Below are 13,533 nucleotides of genomic sequence, written 5' to 3'. Positions count from 1 at the left end.
TGCACTTCTGTGAAAAAGAAAACGCATCCAGATGGACGGAAACCACGTTTGAATTCAACGAAGAGCCCGTCACACAAACCTACAGACACAGGTGCAGGTGCAGCTGCCTCTCTCTGCCCGTATAGAGAACAACGGCACAGTCTAAGAGGTAAGCAACGCAAATGAAATACATTACAACTGTTTGCTTCTGCAAACTAGAGTGGACATAAAAAAAGAGAAGTTGCTCCACATTTCCTAGCTCCTGCCTCTGTAATCTAAGACAGACGTGTCATTTCATTATGAGGCTCTTTGGTTTTGTCCCGCATTAACACTGAGACCGGACCAACGAGCTGCCAGTCAAAGCTGGATGTAAATGAGACACATTCTCATGAGAGGTCAGCGCACTGATAAATACTTTATCGCCATCGCCGATGACTCCGGCCTGCACTCTTCTGCTTGAGTAGAAACATATCCCATACTGTATCTTTGAGGACTAACAGCTGCACCGAGATGTTGAATATAACTATTTTGTGTTGGTAGTCACTTTCAAAGAAGCCTCCCCTGAGCAGCAAGTGTGAAGTACTTACAGCTTAAGTGTGCTTAATGCGTCACTTTAATCCAGCAACAGCACTGAGGTCGAGTTTAGGGAGAAGCCTTCGTCAAAAGGAAATCAATGTACAATTGTTCTTCTTTTAATATTAAGAGTTTCATTGGAGCTCATTTTGAATACATTATATGCATTTTTGTTTTGTAATGTTTTTCCTAATGTAACTCTTCAACACGGTGTTGTCACCAGTTCCCTTCCTCTCCTAAGCGAGCTCATCAACTGCTGCTTCATTTCGGCAGTTCGTCAGCTAGCAGAGCAACAAGTACTTCTGAATCAACCAACACACTGCAACACACAAAAGCTCCTTTTATTTAGCTTGACACGCGACACAGCTAATCCTCTTCTAGCTAGGCCGGCTGGTGAGCTTGAGACGATTTGCCTTGCATCGAAAGTGAAGACAGGGATGCCTGTTTTTGCTGTCATAGTGTAGCCAGGAATCGCTGTCTATTCACACACGGTGTTCATCAAGGCCAGGCAGCAGCGACGGGAACGCAGGCCGGCAGCCAGCCAGCCGCAGCCGCAGCGGGCAGGGAAGAGATTCCCACTGAGAGTCAACAGTAAGTGCTGGTTGTTCATGTCACAGTCGCACAACCACGCCAACAGCCCCCGTGCTACAGTGAATTTGATGGCGGAGAGCTTTTTGTATGCTATTAACTGGTGGATGAGTAGCTCTCACCTAACTGTGAGCTACTCACAGGGGGGGGGGGGGGGGGCTCCTTCTGTAGGCAAGCTGGGCTACGAGTGCATTCCAGTGAAATGACTCCCCAGATCTCAGAGGAGAATGGAACAATTCACATGATATGAAGCTATTGTTATGAATGTATTGTATCATTATTTGTGTGATTAATCTGTTCAATAGGTCTTCATGTGAAGTTGTAGTGGTAATGTGTGATGAGAGCTGACCTAAAGTGTCCCAAAGAAAACTGTGTGAGTGAATTAGTGTAGAGCTGATGCAGGAAATGAGAATTTGTTTGGGGGGGGGGGGGACTTCAGCAGTTTTGGTCGAGCCGGCAATGTTGAAGCGTCCTCCCTGCAGAAGACATGTTGTCAATGAGGAGAAGCCCCGCATCGACCGACCCACCACACACACTCAGGGAGGCTGTCAGGCAGAAAAATACTCCCGCACACACCTGCGAGGCAGAAACGCACACGAATACACAACGCTGGCATGTAGACGAAGAAAAAGACATCTTCAAAGGCACACACACACACACACACACACACACACACACACACACACACAGACACAGGTACAGAACAAAGGCCTCCAAACAGCTTTGCTCCCCCTGACCTGACTAGCTGAGTAAAAATGTGTCTGCGTTGTCTCTCGGCCTCCGGGGAGAACGTCTGCTGCCGTTGAGGCCTCAGGTGAGCCGGGACAGATGAATGATGCTGAGCTGCAGGATGGAGATTTAATCTCAGGGCTTTCCAGCGTGCCACTCTGGGTAAATAGGCAGCAGGATGCAGCCCAAGTCCGCCTGCAGAGGAAACTGAAGGTTAAAGTGACTTGTCCTCGCCACTGTTGATAGGCACGCTCCCTAATAGCTGTTTCCTTCCCATCAGTGTGGGGGGGGGGGGAGGCAGTCAGTGGCTATTTAGACGCTGAAGAAACGAACATAGATGGAATATTTATATCGGCGGAAAAATAGGACCGAGGGGGCAACTGGTTCAAATGGAGCATTAAACACTGAATGGACACAGTGGTTTCAGTTTCCTCAGGAGAAATCACTTGTTCCTTTCAGTCATTTGTCCTTGCAGACATTATTTGACAGTTTTACGGTCAGGACAATAACCTGGAATCTGTTCATGATAATACGCTTTTAACATTTAGGTAGTATTATTATTACTAGTTTCACAATAAATTAAACGAGTTTGTTTCGGCTGCAAGAGGAGAGAAAATAAATTCTAGCAACAGTCACTCAGGTTAAAGAAAACTTGAGTGACTGTTTGAATAAAGCCGTTCCTCCCTCCTCCAGAGGGAGCTCAGCCAAATCCAACACGTCGACTCAAGTGACGTCACTTGAGTCGGTGTCTGTTACTGCAAATATGAAGATAAAACAAACGTGTGAGAAAGAAGTGCGTTTAGCACACCTCTGGAGCGCTCGTCTCATCTCCGCTTGAGGCTAGCAGCTCAAGGCTACATTAGCGGCCGTTAGCATAACGCTTCCAAATCTCCAAACCAAGCAGTGGTGTGGTTGAAGAAGTGACCGGTGCTCATTTTAAACACTACGGAACTATTTGAGCTCTACGTCAATAGACTGTCTAGTTCATTATTGTTACCTGAACTGAACATATTCACTGACAGTGAACGTATAGATATCATTTTGATGCCATAACATTATTTTTTGAATGGTTCCAATAGCTTTTGAGAGAAAAATTATTATAATAATAAATCAACAAACTTGCATGCTATGAATTATTGTGTTACAATTTGGAATTCACAAGATAAAATACTGAATGTATTCAATCGCATGTCTTCAGTCCAGAGCGAGTGCAGGAGATCAGTTGAAGTGCATTTCAGATGTCAGAGACAGAGAAGACATACAGCTCTATATTCAAGATAAACTAGCTGCAGCCTTTTAAATTATGGCCTATATTTCAATAGCATTTCACTGACTATATTTTTCCACGTGCGTCAGGTTTTACAGTTCCTCCCCGTCATATTTCTCTGCAAATATGGGCTAAAGTGTAAATATCATAAATTACAGTGGCGCAGGTTTAAAAGTGAGATGCCGCCACAGTAACGGCGGCGTGTTTACGCCTCCCCCTCGACGAGGCTCCGTCGATATGTAAACCTCTCCATCACAGTGTACTGATGCATGCGTTGGTTTTTATGCCTACATCAGTCTTACTCTTGCGGTGTGACGACACGTCCCTGTGTCGTCTCCTATTGCTGTAGGCAACGTATGTCAGCGGGGTCTAGTGGGAAAAAGCCTGTTTAGTCTCCCGTCTCTTTAAGAGAAATAAAGTCTCTAAACTGGGTTGAAAAGTTTCCAAAGCTGGTGGCCAAGGTGTTGAATGAGCAGCGGTGTTCTTCTGACAGGAACACAAGTGGCACTGGAGTGTTTTGCTGCTTGATCAAGAGTCCGCAAAGCTTTGTTCCCATCAGTTACTCTACGCAGTAACATTTAAATCTTGACACATTTTGACACCTACAGTTCCGGCACCTTTTTTTGGGGGGCTTTTTTTTTTTTTTTTTTTTTTTTTACTGAAATGTGACCTGTCATAAACCAGATCACAGTAACCTCTGAGTAAAAGTAAAAGTGCAAAAAGAGTTCATGGAGCATCCAGCGAAGGCCTTCATGTGATTAGTAGACAAACATTTCAGGGGAAAAAAAGAGTGAATTTCTAAAATAATGAAGTGAGTGTGCTTCAGTTTGGTTGATTTACATAATGACAAAGATACAAGTTTGGATATCGTGATGAAGCTGATAAGATATGATTAAAACAGATGCAAATGACCAATTTGGCCATGATAAGAAACTCATCTATGAAGCCTCGCCTCACGGCAAAAGAGAACACGCAAGAAGTGAAAGTCAAGATAACGATCCAACGAGAAGTTAAAAGAAGAATGATGTTGTTGTCTGACATTGTGTGGTAGAAAAAGTTTTCTCAGCCGCCACCTGCTGATCGATAAAAACCTTCTCGTTGTTTCACATTTTTGGCATTTCACCAGCTCTGTCATCCGTAGGAGCTTAATGGTGGGTGAGACGACAGCATAAGCTTCAGTACCTGGAGCAGCAGCATGACAGGCGAGCGATAGTAAGGGCGGCGCTTATCCTTGAATGATCATGAACATTGGAGGAGCGCATGGAAAAGAAGTACAGTAAAAGATGATTCATATTTCTTAAAGAGAGTACAATTGTGGAGAAGTAGGACTCAGTGGGGGGGTGGATGTAAAGTCCGGAAACTCTTAAGACAAGAAAGAAAAAGAATCTCTGCTCTTTTATCAGCTGTGGACGTGTCAGAGACGTGTGGCCTCTGAAATCTAGTCAAACCACATTTTGAATTAAAATGTGTTTGGACTGAAGGGACGTTTTCTTCAGCTCCAGGAGAGCAGATTTGAGGTGGATGAAGCTTTGACAGCAGTGATGTGTGAGTGTCCCTGGTGGGACTCTCACCCGCCAAACTGCCTGCCAGCTTCTGCAGACACTCGTGTTCTGATCCACTTTAGAAACTGGGACATGTCTTCATATTTAACACTGATTTTCACCAACGGTGGTTCTGACAGCGTCTGACAGGAACACCAGAGGAGCAGGTGACATTTTTTATGAATCGCCTTCTCAACATGTTCGCCAGATGGTCTGCTGATTCTGGAGGAGTTACACAAAAGGAAAGGGGGAAAAAAACCCAGAGGACCAGTCAGACTGAACTCGTGATGTGAGGAAACATTTCAGAGATTACACCATTCTGTGAACAGCTGCTGGCTCCCGTTTACTATCTCTCACGGCAAATCCTATACGAGCTGCGTGACGTGATCATAGGCGGTTCAATAAGCGTTCAAAGAGACGAATTGGAAAATTGCAACCTTAGATACAGTGGGCCTTTCTCAATACCCAAGTTCACAAGTACGGACTTGGGTCTGGACTCCAAGTCCAGAGAACGCAGTACGGACAATCAGAACAGCAGCTCACTTGATGACATCACCGCCTCAGCTGGTGTTGCTGAGTTTAATCCATTTTTTTACTGTAAAGTATTTTTACAATCAAACTAAATATGACAACCCTGCTTTTTATGTTTTATTTAAAATAAAAAAATATATATTATTATATAAGTGTATAATATATATATGTATATATTATATATATATGTATATGTATAAATAATATATATACATATATATTATATATGTATATATAATATACATATATATATATATGTGTATATATATATATATATATTATATATACACATGTATATATAATATAAAATATACATATATATGTATATATATATATGTATATATAATATATATATTAATATATATACATACACACGCACACACATATATAGACATACATACAATTATTTATATATAATCATATGTATTTATATCATTATATATACAATTATACATATTGTGTGTTTATATATATATATATATATATATATATATATATATATATATATATATAAACCGACCACAGATTTGATGCTTAATCACTTCTCGCCTAAAAACATCCTAAAATTACTTCCTGTGACTCATATTTAATATTTAGAAAGTTTCAACTTCCAGTTGTGTGATTTCTCCTCCGCCATTGTTTCCTGTTGCTGGTGCAAAATTGCATTCTGGGATATTTGGCCGTCCCAAGTACACACAAGTCACCTCCGATGTATCCCCGGGGAAAAAATGGGCGGAGCGAGTCACATCCGGGCATTTTGACCTGGCTTGGCTCGATGCGACCTTTGAATTGGAGCAGTACTTTAGGCTGATGACGTTTCACAAGTCCACGAGTTCACAAGTCCAGAGAAGTACGCATACTGAGAAAGGCCCAAAACGTCGCTAAAGGGACGGGGACAAGTGATAAAAACAAGGAACAGGTTACGGTTTTGTTAGTTTAGCACCTGGCCGATATGGGCACAAGGTTAGTGTCTGGTCAAGCCTTTTCTGTTGAAAATGTTGTTTTAGGTTGCTACGGTTTTTCTGTTTTTGTGTCAGCTCAAGCTAACAAACTGTAGCATGTTAGAGGAAGGATGGGGAAGATGCTAAACAGTGTTCAATAACATTTGTCTTCACTTATTTTTCTTCATAGTTCTTACGGTGTGTTCATTAAAGACTTATGGACCATCAGGTCAAGACTCCACTCCATTATTCAGCCGGGGATGCTACAAACTGCACGTGTGCCTCAACCGAAAGCTTGAAAGGGCCTAGCAACAGTAACTAAGAGGGGCAGCGTTGGAAGTTGTCGGCAAACGCTGAAAACACACCAGAGCGGCGGGGAAGCTGCGACGCATTGTGCGTGGAAACCTGCGACCGTTTAAATCTGCAGAATTGCGGCGAGAGAATATCCACAGCCAATCAGTGTCTTTTGACCTATTTCATGCTGAACACGCCTCCCGGCTGCAGAGAAATAGAATCACTGAGGGGAGCCAGACTTCGCTGCTGCTTGGTGTTTGGTTTTTTTGGCGGTGTCTTTCCAGTAGTCGTGTGCGCTCATGAGTCCTCAGTGACATATTGTCTATAATACGTATACAAGCACCAGTGTGATTTAAAAGAACACACAGATGGAGGACGGATAAAGACCCTGGACGTTTACTGCCAAGGACACGTTGGACTAGAGAATGTATCAGAAGCCTGCAGATATGTAGTGAGAGTAAGGCGTGATGTGTCAGCTGCTTCACAGGGCGGATGAATCAATACGTGCCGATACGCAGTGCACAGCTCTTTCCTATCGCAGTCAAAAAAAAAAGCGCCTTGAATTAGTGATGTCACTGTCAAATCTGACAGTCGGGCCAAAAGATTTAGCTCGATTTGAAATCAAATTTAATATCTGGTTCAATCTTTTAATAATTCATGTCATTTCCATCGTCCATGGAGTGAAAGCTGGTGCACCTCTGTGATGAGATCTTAGGCTCATAATGGTTTTGATCAGATTAAGAGAAGAGTGGTCCACAGACACCGAATAATCCGTCCGGGGGCATAAACAATTAACATTATGACTTATTTAAATTGGTGGCATTCCTCCTCATGTACTACATAAGTAATCATGGTTAAACAAATACTGGACACTGATTGCTTGTAACCATTAGAACGTAATTTAATTCCAATGGTTCACATTTTATTTTATGTGTAATTTATGATTTGATTTCAGATGTAATAACTTTGGTCTGGCCCTTCACCTATGGATGTGTCTCTTGTTGCTGAGCATTAAATGAGATTTCATTTCATTCATCTTTTGACACAGACATAGTTACTGTGTACAGTGCCTCTCATGTTGTCCGGTTGGGAAACTATAGATAAATATATCTGTGTGTGTATTTGTATGGAAGCGCTGCAATGCTCTCGGTGAACCTACAAGCTGTCATGTTTTATTCAGAGGCGTGAAGAGCAGTGGTGTTCGGGAGCCAACAACTCCACTTCCCCAACTCCTTCATGCCGTAGCCTGGCAGGTATCAGGGTGCACCGCTTTACCCCTGATACCTGCCATTCTCCATACTCTCTGTCTCACTGGTTTCTCACACTTTCTTCCTCTGGCTCTGTCATGCTCACTCACACACACACACAACACAAAAGGCTGAAGGTCACAACTTCCAAAGCGACTGGCTGTAGCCGTCCTGCAGCTTTGGAATGACCCCGTAGAGTGAGTCGTGAGCAAAGACGAGCAGGAGAAGAAGTCCAGGGAGAGGCAGTGGCTCTGTTTTTCAGCTTGTTTTGTTTTCCTCACAGAGATATTGCAGAAGTTCGACATTTTACCTTCCTCCTCTCATTAGTAAATGTCCCGTTGTGTTGTTTTCAGCGCCGACAGTAAAAACCAAGTAAACCAGATATGAGATTTGTGGCTCGGTAGGTCCGGTGTCATCCTGCGGTTTCTTTGCGCTTCGGAGATTTAGAACCACTTCAACCAACAACGTTCCCACTATTGTCACTTCACAGTTAGATAAAAACGTTTTTCCCCACTTTGACAATAACACATATTCGGTTCACCTGCTTCACTGTATCACACTTCTATGAAGAGAAACACTGAAATATAAAGAGGTTTGTTTCTTTATGGATTCACCGTTAAATCAAAGATGTCTCCTGCATCATTTTGTGGAACTGTTTACAGACTTGAGATCTTGATTATATGTAAACTATCGTACTACAAGCAGCTGCTCCCACAGTGCAGCACAAACAGCTGCCGGTGCTCTTTGCTTCCTTTCTCCTTCTAAACATTTTTTTCTGCAACCACAGCATGTTTTTTTGTTTTTTTTTAATCCCACAAAAGTGATTAGCATCTGAGGAAAGCCTTTTTTAAAATGACTGATGTCACTACTTTGCTCCCTCCCCCCCGTTTCTCACCCTGTCTGTGGTTCAGTAGTCCAGCACATAAAGCGGAGAGACATCATCCTGAAGAGGGAGCTGGGCGAAGGAGCATTCGGTAAAGTCTTCTTGGCAGAGTGTTACAACCTCAGCCCCACCAAGGACAAGATGCTGGTGGCTGTCAAGGTATGTTTTCTGTGTGTGTGTGTGTGTGTGTGTGTGTGTGTGTGTGTGTGTGTGTGTGTGTGTGCGACATTTTGGGGAATACGCTTTCGCTGTGGAGAGTTGGATGAGAAGGTCGCCGCTCACACCTGTATGAAAATGTGAAGCTAAGCCTTGAAACGGGGTGAGCAGCAGCAAGCCCTGTCCGTGACAACGTGCCCTCAAAAAAACAAAGTAGTGTCACACTCATGGACAACGCTCATTTTATAGTTTGAAAAGGAAAAAAGGCCAAACTGTTGTGCAGTTAAATGTGCCAGCATTTGGGTGAGCCTTCCTACAGGAGTCCAGTATTCATGTTGAATGGTGGTTTGACCCGTCACGAGCCCCTGCAGTGGGCTGTGCCATCATAAATCAGCTTCATGCGAATGTCACGGCCCTCTCCGCAGGCCAACCACCCTCACTGCGTATATCTAGTTCCACTGGTTATTAATAATCCCTCTGCTATGAGCCACTCTGCTCCTGTCAGTGATAACGCAAAAATGATGACAATCGGTAAAAATCCCACTTTACTGCCCCTGGTGTTCAGTTAGGAGTAGTGAACGGAGTCCGGCGCACACGATAGGCTAAGCTAATTGTAGCTTCATACTCACACTAGAGTATGGCGTCGATCATCTCATGTAACCTCCCAGCTCAAAATTAAGATATTCCCCAAAATGTACTAGAAATGGAGATTTGGCACCTGAGACACAATCTAGATAAAAAGAGACTTTAAGAAGTGTTCAGTTCGGTGGGTCCGGCCAGGGGCAGGGCGCCCCCCCCCCCCCCCCCGCCTCTACCTGTCTTTGTACCCCTTTAGAAGCAGTCTAAATATCAGCCGAGGGTCTGACGATCACTGTCGAGCAAAGCGAGCACTCCTACGAACTAGACGCTTTGGTTTAAAAGAGCTTAACGCATTTAGAAGCACTGACCCTGTGTGCTCAATGCTTTCACAGCGCTCAACATTAAGTCCCAGTGTGATCGTATGACGGTGAAGCAGGGTTATGCTGAAGTTGAAGACTCAGCAAACCTAAAATAAATAAACAGCCAGTCAGAAAACAGCCCCGACCTTGACAGGAGAAGTTAGTGGAAGAGTTGAGACGAAGATGATGGAGCTCTCACTTCCCTTTCTTACTATTACAGGATTAACAAAGTAACTGTTTTATAATGAGCACCCTAGTCTACAATGAGCTCTTTGTTTTTAAAACGCGAGGCGATGTGCATTTTCATCTGAATATGTTCCCGCCTGTGATGAAGCAGAAACCGGCTCTCTGAATACACTTAAAGGTCAACAAAGGGAAAATTCATTGCAGCGCTTTGCCTCAATTTATTGTAGTCGAGCACTTGAAGGTATTGTCTTGGAAGGATGCCCAGACAAGAAACATATCCTTAAGAGTGCGGTTTGATTTGGTAATAGATTTTTATGGCCATTTTACCCACTCTGCCGTACGTCTCAACCACCTCCAGCACTTCACTGCAAGAACAGCGCTTATGAGTAAATGTATTTCCATCCCAAGGTCTCTGTGTCTGTAATAGCGTCAGCAGCATGTTGAGGAAGCAGGTCTCCAGGCCAAGGAGATCAAAAGAAGCAGCTTGCTGTGTTTCCTTGTCCCCGAATGATGTGTCAAGAGTCTCTTTCTCCCCTCCGATAAAGCACCTTATTGCTGTTATTTGATTCCCTTCTTTTCTGATAATGACGCCGACTGACATCACATCAACATTTGATATGTCATGTGTGCTCCACTTCAGAGGAGTTCAAGGCACTCCTTGTTTGATTCGTCTCCCAATCAGATCAGTCTGTTGTGTGGACAGCTTTTCTTTCCTACAAAAAAGAAAAGAATATACAGCATATACAGCATATATATATATATATATATATATATATATATATATATATATATATATATATATATATAATGCATAGCCACCTACTGTATACTGTATTTCTAACAGAAAATTCAACAAGGACAGACTACTTCACAGTTTCAAAGCTTTCTTGATCATCATAAAGATATTTCAACATAATTTGGTATTAACTTAGAATCGTGTTTACCGTCCACAATCAGGCAAACCCGATAATCAAACAGCAACTGTTCTCCCTGTTATCTCTTCCATTCCCGTGGAGTCACGCTGGTGCTGATGGTGATGAAGGAAAAGGAGGTGGGCAAACAAACACGTCGTCGACATGACCCAGAGGCAGAAACAGAAGGGAACGGATTACTGGGTGTAGAGGAAGAGCTCGGAGGACAGTGTTTGATCCAGCAGGACTCGGGGTCTTCAGCCACGCTAGCTGCTCTGTGAGGCTGTGCTTAGCTACAGCGGGGTTTTGAGCTAAATGTTAAAGCCAGCTTGCTAACATTCTCTCAATGCTACGTGTAGCGTGTCCTCCATCTTTACACGTTGCAATTTGCACTAAACACATGTATTGGTACAGCTGAGGCTGATGGGAAGTCACTCGTTCTTTTGTGACTAAAAGATCTTAAACGTTTGACCTGCTGCTGTCAGTTGATGAAAAGTCATACAGTCACCCAAAACGTACCGTTGACCTTGTTTACCTGTAATAGTCCAGCAGTTGTCAAGCCATTCTACTCAAAACACAAAACTGCCAAGCTCGTGGTGCTAGAGGACAAATGAGGTGATCAACAAGTCAGTAGAAGTAGAAGTAGAAGTAATCTTAGCTTGCATGGCAGCTTGATCACACAAAAACCACCTGTGTGTCGACCAATCAGCGTCCTGTGAGGAGCTACAGGCGTGGTTATGTTTGACACGGAGAGGCGGATATATGTTCTAAACGACGATGACAACTTCTGCAGACGTTAGTGTAGAGGCTGCAAAGCATCAGGGGTGTCAGAGCTGATGAATAGCACTTCATTGAAAGAAGAGCAAAGAACGACACCGATTGCTTTTCTCGTTAGAAAAGATGTTTTTGCTCTTCCCTCAACTGGCTTTGAGTGTCTGATGGTTCATCCATCCACTTGACAAATATTTTGTGAAAGTGTCCGTCAGTGTGACAGTTTTCAATGACGACTTCTCAGATGGTTCAACAAACCGTCTGGCGAATCGGTTTAGGCTTCATCCACCGGGGACCACGAATGGCCGCACATAGCAACAGTCGACTGACATTTTCAACCCCAGAGCCACCCTCACAGTTACAAACTGAGGGACAAATAGTGTGCGCTGACTGGATGATTCAAGACAAATAGTGGTTGACTAATTGGATTACAGAGGAAAGCAGGAGACAGAAGGGTATAACTTACAGTGCAGCACAAATGAGAGGCCAGACACAGACACTTATGTTCCTAGAAGGACCGGAGGTCTAGGCTGAACCAACAACAGGGTTCATTATATGCCCCCTTTACAAGGTTTTGGTCTTAAACCTCGCAAAGACCAAAAGTAATAGTAAGTTCAAGTGGTTTTTCAAAACAGTCAAAATGTATTAAGTTCATGTCCAGGAAGTTGCCCTCATCTGGCCACCAAAGTGGTATAACTATGTATAGTTTTATACCTGGCTTCCATGAATGATCCCTGTAATTCACCATCAGACAAATGGACTGTAAGGTACTGAGAGCTGCATATGATGCATTGGTTGCTTCCTCAAATCTTGGAAAGGGGCCGAGTCAGCTCATTGTGACTGCCCCAACCATCCATTCCAATACTCACCTCTTGTGACTGCGTTACGGAGACTTTTGTATCTTCACTTTCAGACGCTGAAAGATCCCAACCTGTCGGCAAGAAAGGACTTCCAGAGGGAGGCGGAGCTGCTGACCAATCTGCAGCATGACCACATCGTGAAGTTCTACGGAGTGTGCGTAGACGGAGACCCTCTCATCATGGTGTTCGAATACATGAAGCATGGAGACCTCAACAAATTCCTCAGGTCAGTTTTGTCACTGAAGGTAAACCTCAATGCACCAGGCTAGTGTTGGCTCAGCCAATCATAAAGTGCATCATATGAACAGACAGCAGCAAGCTAAAGTGGGTGAACGCTTAAAAGCCGTACAGATGTGTGTGTTTGTGTGTGTGTGTGTGTGTGTGTGTGTGTGTGTGTGTGTGTGTGTGTGTGTGTGTGTGTGTGTGTGTGTGTGTGTGCCACCTGTGCTTGGATCCTTTCCACTAAGGGAACTGGTTTGACTTTTAAATGAAAGTGTCCACCAAGTTATTGACAGCCAGTAATTGTAAAGCTTCCCAAAAAACTGAAATTACCTCGTCAAAATCCCGCTACCGATACAATATCCAGCCAACTTCACAGCCTTCTGGGTTATCAAACATGAGTGCTTTAGTGCTTTTGTTCCGTAATGTCAGACCGTACCGAGGGAGGTGACCTCTGATAGGCCTCAACAAAAGAGACACGATGCCTGTACACCGAGCGCCGTGGTAATGGGAAGCTTCACCGGAGTTGATGTCAGTGTGCGCATGAGTCTGGGAGTGTGTGTGTGTGTGTGTGTGTGTGTGTGTGTGTGTGTGCGTGTGTGGTCTATCTTGTTTTTGAAGTTTGAGCAATAGTTGAAAAGATGACATGTTACGATTGGGTGTGTGCGCGGATTCAAGAGCGCGTGAAGACTTTCTGTTGGGAAATCAGTCCTGAAATGAAAGGCAATGTCGCGAATGATGAAATTCTTTCATGCAAGGTGCAAGACGTGGCTGATTTTTGGTCTATTGGCCCTGTTGGTCACATTTAACAAATGAGATGTGTGGGGAATCAGTAGGAATGAACAGCGTGTCTGATGTGCAGGTCCAGCTCCACCTTTCAGATAACAGGAGGGCGACCTGCCCTCATTCAGCCACTACT

General features: G+C 43.7%; 1 protein-coding gene across 7 annotated transcripts in view; it reads left to right on the top strand.

Moving 5' to 3' along the window:
* LOC137887461 (NT-3 growth factor receptor-like) overlaps positions 1 to 13,533 on the top strand; it is a 157,153-nt gene that overhangs the window by 122,465 nt on the left and 21,155 nt on the right. For 6 of the 7 annotated variants that reach the window (XM_068730480.1, XM_068730481.1, XM_068730478.1 and 3 more), the window contains 2 exons: positions 8,602 to 8,732; positions 12,449 to 12,621. In XM_068730480.1, the coding sequence (XP_068586581.1) occupies positions 8,602 to 8,732; positions 12,449 to 12,621 (304 nt within the window). The remainder of the gene's footprint in view (positions 1 to 8,601; positions 8,733 to 12,448; positions 12,622 to 13,533) is intronic. The other variant, XM_068730475.1, reaches the window with a different exon arrangement.

Source organism: Cebidichthys violaceus, unplaced genomic scaffold, assembly GCF_023349555.1.
Source record: "Cebidichthys violaceus isolate CVI_PGR_0920_01 unplaced genomic scaffold, fCebVio1.0.p SCAF_5, whole genome shotgun sequence".
NCBI lineage: Eukaryota > Metazoa > Chordata > Actinopteri > Perciformes > Stichaeidae > Cebidichthys > Cebidichthys violaceus.
Note: the sequence above shows the minus strand (reverse complement) of the source record. Positions and strands in the feature narration are given on the sequence as shown.